Below are 17,424 nucleotides of genomic sequence, written 5' to 3' on the forward strand. Positions count from 1 at the left end.
CTAATCTTTTTCCCTTCACCTTTTCTCCTTTTTTATCTGGAAGTTCCTTTCCTTTATATATTCTTAGGCTTCTTGCATCCTAGCCCTCCATCTACAATCCTCCCAACCCTTATTAGGACACTTGTCCCATTAGACGTTTAGTGAAGGTGGTAGAAGGATGCACTTAGTTGTGGATCTATTGTTCAGGTCACTTCCTCATTAGTGTAGCTGATAAAACTATTGCTAGCCATTTAATGCAAAGGAGTAGGTGCGACTTTACAAGAGATCTCCAAAAAATATCCTGTTTCTCCCTTGAGGCACCCCTCTCACCCTTATATTTCCAAAAGATGTTCTGTCTCTTCCCAACTTCTCCTCAGGCAAGCCCACTCCTTGGGCTATAAATGCTCTTACATGAGGAACGAATGAAGGCTACAATTGTGCAACCCTTCCTCGATCCTTAAGTCCCCACAATAGCCCCCTAAAATCTTGCTATTGCCTCTAAGGCAACATGTAAGGTTTTAGTAATACTACCCCAACTAATACGTGCCAAACGCTTTCCCATGTGGTAATGTCTTTTCACCTGTTCTTAGCACGATCCTGACGCTTTTGTATCCACAATGCGTCATTTATTATGTCAGGCAGCTACTTGTCTACCCACATTCCACAGTGAGATGGTGATCCTATAGTCCTTATTTACCCTAATTTATGAGCAAGAAATTTATCGCTCACTTTTCACCTCTATATAAGGAGGGGCTGGAGATAACTTTGCCACATTTATTCATTTCGCAATTTTTCGTTGAAGCAGCAGTCCGAGGAGAGATTCTTCTATTGTCTGTAGGTGCGTCCAAATTCCTTTATTTTTATACGTAGATTCTTTGTTACCGAAGGCATGGCTGCCTTTAGGGCTCACCATAAGCCTCCATGGGTAGATTTGCTAAGTTAGTAGATACTCTCAAAGGCATGGATGCCTTTAAGGCTTAATATAGGATTCCTAAAGGTGTTGAACTCCAACACTGTGAATTAGGCGAATGGTTGGTCATGAACAGGCCTTCTGGCTCGGTAGTAATTCCGATGATCGCCTTCATAAAAGTCGGGATGGAAATTCCCATGGGTAGGTTTACCAGGGACTTCCTTATGAACTATAGGTTGACTCCCACCTAATGTACCCCCAACGTCTTTAGAGTCCTTGGTAGCGTAGACATGATAAACCGTAAGATGGGGACCAATCTCACATGGCATGGCGTGAATTGGGTATGTAACTGTTAAAAAGGGAAAAAAAGGGAAAGAGACCAACTACTACATCAAATGTAAAGTCCCAGCTGTTAGGTTAATTTCGTGTATGTCGAAATCAAATAAGGGTATGGACGAGGATTTCCTCATCGTCTCGGGAGACTGGCATGATGGGGAACCAACTATGGTTCCCACAGACATTAGATGCACCTAGGATTTTCTTATTTATATAAAGGAAAAACTTTCACAAGATTCTTCCTAATATATTGTGTGTGTTGCATGTTTACTCGCAAACGAATATCACACCGTCTCGAACAAGAGCCTCGTAAATTTTCCTGAGCTAAACCGAATCCTCAGGTCAGAAATTTTTCTTCACAAGGACAGCTAGCTTCGAGTGGTGCATGTGATCCTTGGATTCAAGCCTATCTTCAAGCATTTCCAAAGCCCCAAATACGTAATCAAAGCTAAGGACCCAAGGCTAGCTTCAGTTCACATAGCAATTCTTGGTTTCCTAACAACAAAGCCTCCTCCACCCAGAACTTAAGACGCTCAACTCCCAACCTCACTCATAACCAAACTCCTTTACTCCCAAGAGCAGCCTATTCCTTCAGATGACGAAATCAGGGAGCATACCTTAGAGCCCACCCAGGAAGTCACAGATAAATACTTCAAGGTCTGTTACCAACAAGAGGATTTCAAAGATCTTCTCGGCCCTTTCCTTCACCGTCCACTACCTGCCCAGACTAACACCAACCAAGAAGCAACCAACACCCCTAAAGGAATGGTGCTAGAAGAGAAGACCCTTGACCTACTAGCTTTGCTCACTACCCATGCTAGGGGTGCCTCCCCAGCAGTTCCTGTGGTCCCCAGACCACCAACTCCTACCCCTATGCGGGCATCCTTCGGAGACGCCACAGATAAAAAGAGGAAAAGAGTACAAGGGGTAAAGGATCTGAGGATGCTGAAGAGAGAGAGGTTACACGCTCTTCCCAATAGCCCCTTGCCAAGGAAGCCCGAACTACTAGGGCTCAGCAAAAGAAGAGTGCTCCCTCTAAGGCCTCTAAAGGAACTGAAGGGGAACAGCAGCCAAAGGCCTCTGCCTGGAGGCCTTCTTTTATGCTAAGTTCAAGGAGCCCTATCATGGATGATGCCAACCTTAAGGATACCCAAAAGGGTAGGTCAGGCGTCTTAGCTGAATGTCTAGAAAAGGCTTTCCTTTTACGTGAGGACATGTAGGAGCTCTAGTCCTTCCGGAAGCACAAGGTCTTCCTGTCACTAAAGAGAGACCTTGCCAAGGTATACAATCACCTTCTTCTTTTAATAAATTAATATGAAACATGTACAAATCCTGACTTATAATAATTTTGCAGTCTGTGCAAGCAGCCTTTGTGGCTAAGGAATGGGTGGACCACGCTTTAGGTCAGGCTCGTAAGGCTGAAGGCAAGCTAGAAATAGTTGAGAGGGCTCATGCAGAGGCTAATAAGAAGCTCAAAGAAACCCTCTCCCAACTGACCGAGGTAGGAAGTTTCGAAAGAACGCTGAAGCTACCTTGGTCGGCCACGAAAAACAAGTTGTAGAGTCCTAGGAGGCACAAAAGAAGGCTAAAAACTAGCTGGCCTTGATCATGGTGAAGGTTAAACAACAGTAAAAACAGCAGGAGGCAAAGGATGCCGAGAAGGCTAAGTCCAAGCAGGTAGCCTATGACGCGGGCATGACTAAAATTGCCCAAAGTCTGATTTCCCAACTCAGGGACGTCGCTCGGGCCTTTTGCCTTGAGGTATGGGGTTAGGCCTTCACTGCAACTGGGGTCAGTACTGAATCAGAGCTTAGGGCTCCTGATAAAGTATATTACCCTCCAGCCTTGCGCTTGGCCCCCAGTCGCTCTTAGCCTTCAGTTGATCCTGGCTTTGCCCTTGCTTCTGGCTTGGTCTAGCTTGCCATTACTCCAGCTACTACACCTGCTACAGAGAAAGGGCAAGAGCAACCACCTCTAATAGCTGTTATGGACGTAGAGACAGATGAAGCAACTGAAGTGGGTTAGCTGAAGAGAAAGAAAAAGGAGAAGGAGAAAGAAAAAGAGGAAGGGAAGGAGAAAAAAACAACAGCATAACTTAGTCCTAGGTTAAAAGACAATTAGTCAATTTTTTAATTGGGCTTAAGTTTAATTGATGCCTCTATTTCCTTCTATTGTAATCCAACTCCTAAACTTCAATGAAAACAGTCAACCTTTATTTTATAATTTTTTAGCTGTTTAAGTTTAACTTGTTTATCTGTATCTCTTTCTATTTCCCTTTTTTCATATTATCTATAACATACTAACCTTTAACGAACTTAATTAATTACCCTCACTATCCTATTCATTCTGACATGAACTTTAAGAAAGTTATTGGACTGGCACTTAGGGTAATTGGTAACTATATTTTGGAACTTAGTAAAAATTTCAAGCAACACTTACCTTACTTTGGATTTAGAATGCTAAAAGACCAATCTGCCTTATACCTGTAGCCCGAGGAAGCAAGCAAGATTTATAACTTTATTCAATACTTAGAAAATTCCACATAAGTGTTAACTTGTCCAAGGTTTGTGACCCGAGTTGCCAAACCAAACCAAGATTTCGGAAAGCACTTGGAAACTTCTTACACATAGGTTAAATTACCCAAGGTTTGTGACCCAAGGAGTCGAACAAGACCGAGGTTCTGTTTAACACTTAAAAAATTTTCACATAAAGGTTAATTTACCCAAGGTTTGTGACCTGAGGAGTACAACAAGACCGAAGTTCTATTTAACACTTAGAAACTTTTCACATAAATGCTAATTTACCCAAGGTTTATGACTCGAGGAGTCGAACAAGGCCGAGGTTCTGTTTAACACTTAGAAACTTGTCGCATAAAGTGATTACGATACCAATTGCAAACATAGTAAAGCACAAATGAGCCAGACATGAATAAAAAAGAAGTTCATACCATTAGTAGTAATAACATTGCAAATTATTTACATTCCAAGGACATAGAATCACATTTTCATCCAAGTCTTCCAAATAATAAGCCCCAATACCAGACACTGATGTTATTCTATACGGGCCTTCCCAGTTGGGACCTAACTTTTCCCAGGCTGGGTTCTTTGCTGTCCCCACCACCTTTTTCAAAACTAAATCTCCTAGGGCTAGTGGCCTTTGTTAGGACACATGTGATTTGATGTTAGGAATATATGTCAATTTAGAATTGGCTAATCCTTTGACAAAATGCACTTTACTTGTAATTGGGTAGATCTAGGATGTGTTTTATTCAAAGAACAAGAGTTCAAGTCTAATATTGAAGCCACGGAAATCTGTCCAAGAAACAAGTGAAGAAGGTCTGTTTATTAAAGCTGGACAGATTCCTAACAGATAGCTATATATCGAGGTCTCAACAGCTGCTCGATAGATACTATCTATTGAGATCTCAACAGCTGCTTGACAGATACTATCTATCGAGAATTACGAAATCAGAATTTTCAGATCTGATTTTCGGCCTATGCTGACATGTATGTGTAGGGTTTCTTTTCTCATAACCCTAGACATATATAAGGCTTATTTTAAAGGCCATCACATATGAGAATATAAGGAGAACACATGCAAAAGGTGACCGAATGCCTTATTCTCTCTGAAAGAAGCTACTGCGTCTTTTGCGCTGTAGGGTTTTGTAACCAAGTGCTTCTTAATCTTCATTGTTGATGAAGTGAAGAACTTTGCAGCTAACAATCTTCTTCAAGTTGGTGTGTTAGTCACGTACTGGGAGTCATGCATCATTGGTTAGTCACGTACTAGGATCCGTGCAAAAAGGTGACGTTCATATATTGAAGAGTTCAAAGGTTTTGAAGCAGTAGAAGGCTTCTGCTGTAAATTCATCTACGGGGATTGTAGAGTCTAAGGACAAAGGCTTTGTACTAGATTTGAAACTTCTCTTTACTATAATGGATTGTTTTTTGGGAAGGGTTCCCCTCAGGTTTTTATTGTGAAATTAGTTTGTTTCATTGGTTTTCCTGAGTCATCATATTTTGTCTTATTTACTTTTCCGCTGTGCATGATATTGACATGATATCGATGCTTGTTTGTTTTAATAAGATTTTTTCATAATAAATCTAATTAATAACTTGGGTTTAAAACTTGTTAATTATATCAATCGGGGTCTAAATTTCCCAACAACCTTAGCTTCACTCCTTTGTCATATCCATTCTTAAACCTCTGTTGATAGTGTGCCATCTTCACTGCAACCACTTCTCTTCTTTCCTCCACCAAATTCAAGCTAGCCGAAAGCAAGTGATTATTCTCCTTGATGTTGAACTGGTCAGTTCTTAAGGTTGGAAACCCTGACTCAATAAGGATTACTGCTTCTGCCCTATAAGTCATTGAAAAAGGAGTCTCTCTAGTTAATCTTCGGGGTGTGGTGTGATAAGTCCACAGTACATGGGGCAATTCATCCACTCATCTTCCCTTGACATCATCCAACCTTTTCTTCAACCCAAACACTATAGCCTTATTTGTAGCCTCGGCCTAACCATTCCCTTGTGGATAAGCAGGAGTAGAATACCTGTTCCTAATCCCTAACTCCCCACAGTATCTTTGGAAGGCTTTACTATCAAACTGAAGACCATTGTCCGAGATTAATGTGTATGGGACTCCAAACCTAGTGATGATATTCCTTCATATAAACCTCTTAGCATCCATGTCCCTGATATTGGCTAGAGGTTCAGCTTCTACCCACTTAGTAAAGTAGTCTATCCCGACGAAGAGCCATCTTTAATTTCCTATGGCTCGAGGGAATGGCCCCACTATGTCCAAACCCCATTAAGCAAATGGCCAAAGGTTGGAAAGTGGATTTAGAACCCCTCCAGGTTGATGAATATTTGGAGCATATCTTTGACACTAATCACACTTCCTCACCTAATCCTAAGAAGTTTTCTGCATGCTCGGCCACCAATATCCTTGGGTGAGGGCTTTATGGGCCAAAGACCGCTCTCCTGTATGACTTTCACATATTCCTTCATGCAACTCCTCTAACAAGGGATCCACTACCTTAGGGTGTACACACAATAAACATGGCCTTGTATGAGAATGCTTGTACAACTTCTATTCTTTAGATAACAATAATGGGGAGCCTTCCTTCGTATCTTCTCTACCTCGCCCGTATCCTCAGGTAACAGTTCTTGTTTCAAGAAAGTAACCAAGGGGTCCATCCAACTCGGCCCAACTTGGATTTTATGTACACAAACCAAGGGCTGCTTCATAAGACTAGAACTAGCCAACTCTTCAACAATAACGACCCGAGACAGATTTGACCCCAGAGAAGTTGCCAGCATAGCCAAAGAATCTGCATGAGAGTTTTGTCCCCTTGGGATCTACTTTAGAGTAAAGTTCTTGAAATGGACCTGAACTTGTCTAACTTTAGCAAGATATCCTTGCATTCGTTCATCCTGAGCTTCAAACTCCCCATTGACTTGGCCCAGTACTAGCCGCGATTCTGAATATAGCTCTACGACTTCTCCCCTCAACTAATTAACCATTGCCATTCCAGCCAACAAAACCTCATCCTCAACTTTGTTATTTTTAGCTAGAAAACCAAATCGTAGTGATTTTTCCATTACCAGCTTCTCGGGGGTTACCAACACAATTCCTACTCCTGATCCTTTTCAGTTAGCTGCTCTGTCCTTGTACACCTCCCAAGTGGCAACACTAAAGGCCGGGACCATCTTAACCTCTATTTTCTCATTCCCATCCTCGATCATATTCTCTGTAAATTTTGCCACAAAATCTGCCACGACTTGTCCTTTTATGGCAGTATAAGGCATATACCTAATGTCATAGGCAACCAGCATGGTTCCCCAATTAGCTATCCTGCCCGTGTAATCTGATTTTCGTAAAAGTGCTTGCAGGGGGAGCTAGGTAAGCACCATCATAGTATGTGCTTGAAAATAATGTGGGAGCTTCCTCATGGCATGTACAATGGCCAACATCGCCTTTTCCAAGGGTAGATAGCGTGTCTCAGTTTCTTGTAGGGATTTACTAACATAGTAGCCGGGGCCTTTGTACTCCGTTCTCATTCCTAACCAGAACCAGACTAACTACATGACTTGTAACTGCTATGTATACATATAACACCTCTTCCTTCTCCGGCCTAGAGAGGATAAGGGGGTGTGACAAATATCGCTTGAGCTCCTCAAAGGCCAACACACACTCCTCGGTTCATTGAAAGTCCTTCCACTTATGAAGAAGCTGGAAAAAATGACAACACCTATCTACTGATGGAGAGATAAACCTATTCAAGGCTGCTGCCATTCCCGTCAACTTTTGTACCTCCTTAGGATTCCGAAGAGGTTGTAAATTATTAATGGCCTTAATTTTATCGGGGTTAACTTCAATTCCTTGATGCGTGATCATATAGCCTAGGAACTTTCCTAAGCCAACCCTGAAGGAACACTTAGATGCATTCAAGTGCAAACTATGTTCTTGTAACACTAAAAACACCTCCTTTAGGTTTGCCAAGTGTTCCTCAACCTGCTTGTTTTTTACCACCATGTCATTAATATATGCCTCCACATTTCTCCCAATTTGTAACTCAAACATGCGTGTCACCATTCTCTGATAAGTGGATCCTGCATTCTTAAGGCCAAAAGGCATCACCCGATAGTGAAAATTGCTAATGGGATCTTGGAAAGTGGTCTTCTCCTGGTCGGGTAATGCTAAGGGGATTTGATGGTACCCCTGGAAAGCATCCAAGAAACTCATCCGAGGATGTCCAACTGTTGCATCCACCAACTGATCTATCCTAGGAATAAGGAAAGGATCCTTTGGACAGACTTTATTCAGATCTGTGAAGTCCACACACACCCGTCATTTTCCGTTCTTCTACTTTACTACCATCATATTGACCAACCACTTAGGGTAAAAGATTTCTTTAATTGCTCCAGCTTGTTTGAGCTTGTTTATCTCCACCTTTACTGCCTTTACGTGCTCTTTAGACGATCACTGAGGCGGTTGTCTCTGTGGTACCATATTGGAATTCACATTCAACTGGTGACAAATAAACTCAAGATTAATTCCAGGAACATCATTAGTACTCCAAGCAAAGACGTCAATATTATCTTCCAAAAACTTCACCAACATTACTTTCTCCAAGGATAGCAACTGTGACCCCACTTAAAAATACTTCTCCTCGTCCTAACTGATCAAAATCCTTTCTAATTTTTCAGACAATACCTCCTACGACTCAATCTCCAATCCAACTTTAGGACCCTTTAACTGTTATGGGATTCACTCCTCTGCCACCACAGCTTAATCCACAGGAGTCCGAGTAATGGCCGCCACTAGACATTGCCTGGCCATGGCCAGACTTCCCACTAACTCCCCTACTCTTCCCTGGGTGGGATACTTGACCTTGAGATGCAAAGTTGATGACACTACCCCCAAATCATGTAACCACGGTCTAGCCAGAATATCCATGTAAGGGAAGTAGGCCTCTACCACGATAAAGTTAACTTGCACCTCCTCGTGCCCAGCCTACACAGGTAACCTTATCATTCCGTAGGGGATTACCAATCTCCCATCAAAGCCTACCAGTGGTGAGTCATACCTTTCCAAATCCTCAGGCTTAAGTTTTAACCCCTTAAATAGATCAAGGTACATAATCTCTGCTCCACTTCCTTGGTCTACCAGGACCCGTTTTACATCATATCCCCCGATTCGAATAGTTACCACCAAGGTATCATCATGCGGCTAGAACATCCCCTCCTTATCTTCTTTTGAAAAACCTAAAATGGGCATGACCATCACTTTGCCCTTTTTGTGAGCCTAACTCGTCTTCCAAGTTGAGACCTGAGACCACAGACATAACCCTTGAGCAGATTCCAGTGTCACCCCTGGGTTTAGCAAAAATGATATTAATTGTGCCCAGGGCTAGCCGAAGAGCTCAGTCCCTCTGGTACCTAGCTTCGGGTTGCCCAAACCGACTAGCAAATTGGTGCAGGAACTGTCTTAACCTCCCTGCCTTCACCAGTTAACCCAAATGATCACGTAGGGTCCTACAATCTTCAGTGGTGTGTCCTTTGTCCTGATGATAATGGCAATAAAGGCTCAGGTTTCTCTTGGATGGGTCCCTACCCATTTTATTGGGCCATTTGAAATACAACTCATTTTTTATCTTTTCCAGTATCTGGTAAATAGGCTCTTTAAACAATGAGTTAACCACTTGAGCACCCATCGAAAATATCTGGTTGGGGAAATCTCTCCTAGGTCGGTTATTAGGGTATCCTCCTCCTTGAGGATCCCTCCTTTCAGAAAAAACCTTCACCTTGCCCTTTCCCTAGGTCTGATCTTCCTCCACTCGTTCGTACTTATCAATGCAGTCCATAAGCTGGTGCATGCTGAGGGCATGCTTCATTGTTAGTGACTTCCTTAATTCATGCTCCATCAAGAGCCCCACCTTAAATGTTCTTACTGCCAAGTCCTCAAAATCTCCATCTATCTCATTGTACATTTTCCAATATCTGTCCCAATAGGTCTTGAGAGTCTCACCTTCCCTCATTGCCATGGACAAAAGAAAGTCTAAGGGCTTGGGAACTCTATTGCATGTTACAAATCTAGCACCGAATGCCCTTGTCACGTGTTTGAGAGAACCAAATGAATGAGTATGGTGTTTGACCCTTGGAAACATCATTACACCATTAAATCCATGAATGGAAAATGAAATTTTTTCTTACCCTCTAACAAACAAAAATGCACCAACTAGAAATTTTATAATTACCCAATATGATAGTGCAAAACTTATTTTCTTTTTCTACTCTAATGAAACAATAAGTTTTAATTCTTCCAGTGACACCAAGAGGGACTATAAATTTGGGAGTGTAAAACATTAAAAAAGGCTTGTGGGCCCTACGAGATGGTCTTTCTATGGCAAGATCCTTAAACATTGATAAATTTATTATCAATGTGGATGCATTTGAAGGATTTATCAATGTGGATGCATCTGAAGTTATTAACCTTTTCTCTAACCTAAATGCTTCTAATTGGCTAACCCAGCCTATTGTGGATGATTGCAGGAACATTTTCCGAGCTTTCCAAGAGTTCAAGAGTTCCACCTGCAGCACTGCTACAGCGAAACCAACAAAATTGCTGATGCTCTTGCAAAACTTGGCCGCTGCCAATCTGCACCTTTTGTCTATTATGTAACTCCTCCTTTTGATATTATAGAGATCTTATCCTCTGACTCTAATGCCAAAATATGTACCCATTTTATTCGGGCCACAATTGCTAATAATTAATATAATTATCCCCGTATTTTACCCCAAAAAAATCAGCCTCTCTAGGATCAATTAGGATTAAAATTCTCAATGAATCACCTCTCCCAAACCTTACTTACGTGGGAGCTTTATACATTGGGTTTAACCTTTTTATAGATAACTCATATCAAACACGATGAAAATAATTTGAAAACCACCAGAAGAACTGAACCAGCACACATGTTGAGAACATTGGCCACACAAGAGAACGTAGATAAAATTATGACAATCCACAGCTGGAGAATAACACAATAGGGATGCAGAAGGATAGAATTTTTATGCTACAACAGCCGACTTTCAGTAATCTTCTCCTTCATCCTCATCATCAGCTCCTTCTGCCCCAACTTCCTCATAGTCTTTCTCCAGAGCAGCAAGATCCTCACGGGCTTCTGAGAACTCACCTTCCTCCATGCCTTCACCAACGTACCAGTGGACAAAAGCCCTCTTGGCATACATGAGGTCAAATTTGTGGTCAATCCGAGAAAAAACCTCTGCCACAGCTGTACTGTTGCTTATCATACAAACCGCACGCTGAACCTTAGCAAGATCACCCCCAGGTACGACTGTTGGGGGCTGGTAGTTGATACCACATTTGAAACCAGTTGGGCACCTGCAAGTACATGTATGACAGTGACTCAGATCACAAGAAACAGAAATGACAGATAAATCAAATGTTTTCCCCTAGAGTCAAAATACGTTATTATCACCTCTTAATATTTATGATACCTCTACTTATATATATATATATATATATATATCATCAATGACAGGAAACCACACTCCTAGAATAGTGACCTAGTTTCTTCTTCACCAAACAGATTATAGACAAAAGTGTGCAGTTTCTAGTAGAGTGGCTTTATGTCATAATGTTACTACCAATACATTGCAACATATAGTGCATGGACCAAGACAAATAATATACAGTAACTGTCTATGCCCCAAAAAGGGATATCTCGTGTTCAGAACTTTACATTATTACCCTCAGTGCAGGGATCATTTATATTTTAAACGTGATTTTGCATAGCATGTTTGGAAATTGATCTGGAATTTGGCGTATAGATGCCTTACTGGATTCAACTAGGCTAAAAATTACCTAAAATGAAGCAACTTCTAGGTGGTTTTACTCGAGCAATCCTTGGATGTTCACATCAACTATATTTGATGGGAAACAAATGAGAATTCACAAGAAACACATAAAGATAACAATGTTCTCGTATGCGGACTGTAAGCTGAAATCTGAATAATTTTGAAAAGTTCGAAGATACTTAACAAAAATCTCTGCAAACCTGAGGGCAAGTTTTGTTCTATTCCTTCAGGTTATTTCAATTTTATTTCTTCGTTTGTGATAACATAAAATTGTAATTTGTAAGTTTAGATGTGTGAGGTATTTCTTCTCTGTAAGCCACTTGTAGCTTTGTAATTGGGTTTGAACTGTTTGGAGATTTTTTACCTTTTTTTTTGGTTGAATAAACTTTCCTTAATAATCAGAAAACAAAAAGGATGAAAGAACTAACCAGTCAACAAATTGAACTGTCCGCTTTGTCTTAATAGTTGCAACAGCAGCATTCACATCCTTGGGTACAACATCCCCACGATACATCAAGCAGCATGCCATGTACTTCCCATGCCTTGGATCACACTTAGCCATCATACTTGAGGGCTCAAATACTGAACTTGTGATCTCAGGAACAGATAGCTGCTCATGGTAAGCCTTTGCAGCCGAGATAACCGGGGCATAAGATGAAAGCATAAAATGAATACGAGGATATGGTACCAGGTTTGTTTGAAACTCTGTAATGTCCACATTAATGGCACCATCAAACCTCAAGGAAGTGGTCAAAGAGGAGATGACTTGGGATATTAATCGATTTAAGTTGGTGTAAGCTGGCCTTTCAATGTCTAAGGATCTCCTGCAGATATCATATATAGCTTCATTGTCCAAAAGCACGGCCACATCTGTGTGTTCAAGTAGAGAATGAGTAGAGAGCACACTGTTGTAAGGTTCCACTACTGCTGTAGATACCTGCACAATTAAATTGCTGTATCAGAGTTTTGTATGCATGATTTGAGAACCATAGAGCAAAAAGAGAAATTTAATTTAAATAGGATCTATTAAAGGGGAAGACTCTCTAATTTGTTAGTCTTAAAAACAGCTCTCTTCCCAAAATTCCTGCCCATGTCCTGTTTTTGGTCCAACGTCATTTTAGTGTTTTAACACTAGTAAAAATTCAGAAAGCACCTATCTGAAAACCTGAAATTTTCTGTTTAAACAAAGATTTGTAGAGGTGGCCATTTCTCAAGATTTAATACTATATGTTTCCTTTAGATTTTGAATAGGAAGGTAGCCACAACTGTTCTTTCATGCATACAAAAAGACAGGTGCTGCATAAAAATTTATGGAGAGAGAATATTATTTAAAGACGTTTGCTATGTTTATCCAAAATGCATTTGAACTCATCAAGAAAAAAATAAAATAAAATAATTTGAGAATGCACCTGAGGAGAAGGAAAGATGGTGAAGCCAAGTTTTGACTTTTTCCCGTAGTCTACAGACAAGCGTTCCAGAAGCAACGAACCCAAACCAGAGCCAGTGCCACCACCAACAGCATTAAATACCAGAAACCCTTGCAAACCAGTGCAATTATCAGCCAATTTTCTCACTCGATCAAGGCACAGGTCAACGATTTCCCTCCCAACTGCAGCATAACAACATAAAATAAATGGTCTATAAGCCAATGAAATAGGCAGCGTAGTTGACATTACAATAGAAATTTATAAATACCAGTATAATGTCCCCTAGCAAAATTGTTAGCAGCATCTTCCTTGCCAGAAATAAGTTGGTCAGGATGAAAAAGTTGTCTGTAAGTTCCAGTCCTAACTTCATCAATGACAGTCGGTTCCAGATCAACAAATATAGCTCTAGGCACATGCTTGCCCGAACCAGTCTCACTAAAGAAGGTGTTAAAAGCATCGTGTGCAACACCTACTGAGGTGTCACTGCAAAATGTTGATAAAGCTCATTAGGTCAAGGAAGAAGAGTGCATATCAAAAATCCCCCATACAGAATTTTTGTTATTTGGAAAATGAGTGATGTGTTATAGCAATTTTGCAGTGTCAGTGTCCAAATGACACCAAACTAACAAAGCAATTAATGCCCACACAAACCATCAAAGTCTGTTTATTGGCGGGTCATTGCAATTTTTGCACATTATAATGGTGCACTGCAGACTCAAGATATATAGGAAGTCATGTAGTTAGGACTTAGGAGGACAAATAACAATGTATGTAGTACTGATGACTCTAGATTTATACTATAATTTATGGATTAATTTACACATGCTGTTCACCATGTTGATTACAATTAGGTACGATGTGATTCATTGAGAAAGGTCCAAGTTCATTAATTCTATCGTTTTAAACAAGACAGGCTACATTGGTTGAATCAACTATATATAGTGTATTGCCTGAACCATCAGAGAAGCAATAAGTACTAATAAGATCGGTAGAAATTGAGCATCCTTCAAAAATAAAAAATAGTGACAATAATGAGAATAATAAATCCTCCATGCTTTACTAATAATAATTTAATTATTATGATTGACAAATTAAGGGATATACACCACTGGAAAAGCTAAATTAAAACACGGTGTAGCCGAAGGGATAGAACAATTTAAAACACATGTACACATTTCCATTGTTCCTTAATTCAATGCCATGGACTTCTCTATGCATGTGACAGTGACAGTGACAGTGAGAAAGTACATATTGTTAAAGGTAAATAATGAGTGCCGTACGTAGTGTAGAATGTAGATTAGGAAATTAATTAAGTGACAGTCATTATGAAAAACGGTTCAACGGCTGTGCGCTGCTGCACTGGACCATTTCCTTTAAGAATAAATAACAGCTAGCACGCAATTATTACTCGCTAAAGGAAACCAAATTTCAGATTGCCTGCCAATACATCATTTTTTTTTTCTAATTATAAATTAAGTTACCACATCATTAAAAAAAAAAAAAAAAAACAAAACAAAACCATCTAAATGCTCTGATAGATACATAGAGAAAATATTCTTAAAAAAAAAAAAAAAACATAGACAGAAAAAGAACTCACAGAAGTGAACTGACAACGGTGCTCATTTTTTTTTAAAAAATTTTAGGGACTAGAAAAAGAGCTAAACTTTGGGAGTAGCGGTGTTAAAATAGAGAAGTGATTTTTACACAAATAACCGGTGATTAGTTATTATTGGTTATAATTTAAATCTATCCCCAAATACAGAGTAGAGTTAAAGGAGGAGGAAAATACAAGTGATATTAAGAGATATTAGAATTGTAGGAAAGTGAAGAAAGGAAAAGAAGTTGGTTAAAACATAATACAAATACAACAATTATGAAAGTAGAAGATTCAGGTTTGTTTGGTTTCATGTAAATAACACCCAAGTCGCAGGAGGCAGAGATTGAACCGAAAGAGAGAGAGAGAGAGAGAGAGAGAGAGAGAGAGAGAGAGGGACCTGGGCATCGTTCCGTCAGGATGAATTCCATGCTCGAGACAGTAAAGCTCCCAACATGAATTTCCCACCTGAACCCCTGCTTGTCCTATATGTATGCTTATGATTTCTCTCATCTCCCGTTTGCTCTCAACCCCAACTAAACTAAAAGTTATCGCTTCTCTTTTTTTGTTGCTAAACACCAAACGTTATGACTTATTATTATAATCAAATAAATAAATGACGACTGATAAATCAAGGGCGAGGCGGTCAACATATGAAATGCTTTTTGTTTTCTTTTTCTTTTTCTTTTTTTTCTTCTAAAAAAAAATTAGAATTTCAATTTATGAATAGTTTGATATATGATTCATCTTTATTATTCGTGCCAAAATATTAATTAATTAATTTTTTGTGTAAATAAATTCGTTAGGACAATAAATTTTAAACTGTTTTTTAAAGTAAATTTTAACTTATGACATTTATTTATAATAATAATCTTTTATTATTATATTAAGGCACCTATCAAATTTTTAATGTGGCCAAAAAGTATCCCAATCTCCTATTTCAGCCATACGGAATCACTAATTGTTATGGCTGAGTTTGGAGCGACGGATTTATACAAGTTTTTTTTTTTTTTCTTTTTTTTTTTTGATAAGGGATTTATACAAGTTTAACATGGTTGCTTTGTTTGATATATTGTTGTAATAGAGGCAACAATGCCCAATTTTGGGATTGGGAGTTGGGACCTCCATTGGAGACAAGTGTGTGGCTCGGCACAGCTCTTTCATTGTCGCTATCCTTTCCTTGCAGTTAGTTAAAGGTCCCACTCATCCACTTGCCTATTGCTCATTGTGCTTTTACCCATTTCCCACCTTCACATAAATGCTTTATTTTTTTTTTTTCTTTTTTTGTTATTATATGAGATTCACATGTCAATTGCTTGTTATTTAGGTTGTTAGATTTTATTTTTATACCCATAATATCATTATTACAATAATTTAGAAAAATAAAAATTTTCATAACTATTGATGAGTCAGAAATTTATGGTCGTCACTACGCGAAGATCATCATTTACCTAGAGAAAACATTGCACATTTATTATGATCATTGATGACTGAATGTAACGGACGGAGCAACAGTCACAAGATAAGCTGTGAATTTCAGACAAAGATTCTGTAATGTACTAGTTGTTGAGTATAAATACAATAATTCATTGTACATTAATGAGTCACACAACTATAAAAGAGAAGGTAACAGAAGTTAAAGGTACACAAAAAAATATTCTACAAAATCACTCTCCACTCTCTCTCTCAAGAATCTTCCTCCTTTACTGACTTAAACATCGGAAGCAGTTTGGCTGACGCCACACCAACATATTACTCTTCCACCCAATTCATTTTGTAGGTTTTCCATCAACAAAGACAACCCCATTCACAACATCATCCATCTGCTACGACGAGGAGCTCAACTGTTGATTTTTTGCATAATCAGTTTCGCACTGTTTGTGGGAAAAGCTAATCATTCAAGCCATCTTTCCCAGTAACAAAAGAGTTCCTCAAAGTATGAGATGGAAGCAGAGACCGCACCTCAGCCAGACGCTGTGCAACAACAACAAATCCAAGCTTTCTTGGCTAATGTGAAAAAGCTAACTCGCAAGAATGAAGAACTGCGAAAGATAATGGAATCCTAGAACACAAAACGTCAGTGAACAAATGAAAACCAAAATGAAGAAGAATCAAACTCTCAAGCCAACAGGCGGGACAAGACCTCAGGAGAAGATTCCACCAGGGTGGAGAATAAGCTTCGCAACATGAGGAAGGAGATGGACAAACTAAAAAGTGCTATAGAGGACAAAGGCGGAGAGAATCTAGATGGGATGATTCGAAGGACGGACTCACCATTCACTAATGAAGTACTAACCTGTCCCCTCCCACCAAAATTCCATCTCCCACAATTGGAGTCGTATGACGGTTCCAAGAATCTCTTGGATCACATCGAATCATTCAAGACGTTGATGTTGTTGCAAATGACCCCAGACGAGGTGATGTGTGAGGCATTCCCAACAACACTGAAAAGAGCAGCCAGGATATGGTTCAGCAATCACTCCTAGGAACTATTGCAGATTTTGAACAACTCAACAAGGGTTTTGTTCATAATTTCATTGGGGGGCAAAGACACAAAAAGCCAACTGGCCATCTTCTCAACATTCAACAAGCAGAAGAAGAATCACTAAGACAGTACGTCACTCGATTCAATAAAGAGCTACTGCAGGTAGATGAAGCTGAAGAAAAAGTTATCTTAACAACCTTCTAAGCAGGGTTGTTGCCAGGAGATTTCTTCTTCTTAATCACTAAAAGCCCACCAAAAATAGTCACGGAGTTGCTTTGCAAAGCTCAAAAGTACGTGAATGCAGAAGATGT

The 17,424-nt window shown here is 39.7% G+C and overlaps 1 protein-coding gene across 1 annotated transcript; it reads right to left on the minus strand.

Annotated features, from left to right (window-relative positions):
* Nucleotides 1–10,704: 10,704 nt before the first annotated feature.
* Nucleotides 10,705–15,219, minus strand: LOC126693079 (tubulin alpha-3 chain). The gene is made up of 5 exons (XM_050388945.1): nt 15,029–15,219; nt 13,303–13,517; nt 13,017–13,216; nt 12,036–12,544; nt 10,705–11,131 (listed from the first exon to the last, which is right to left on the minus strand). Exons 1-5 carry the CDS (start codon nt 15,139–15,141, stop codon nt 10,819–10,821), a joined length of 1,350 nt encoding a protein of 449 aa, XP_050244902.1. The 5' UTR covers nt 15,142–15,219; the 3' UTR covers nt 10,705–10,818.
* Nucleotides 15,220–17,424: the final 2,205 nt, after the last annotated feature.

Source organism: Quercus robur, chromosome 7, assembly GCF_932294415.1.
Source record: "Quercus robur chromosome 7, dhQueRobu3.1, whole genome shotgun sequence".
Taxonomy (NCBI): Eukaryota; Viridiplantae; Streptophyta; class Magnoliopsida; order Fagales; family Fagaceae; genus Quercus; species Quercus robur.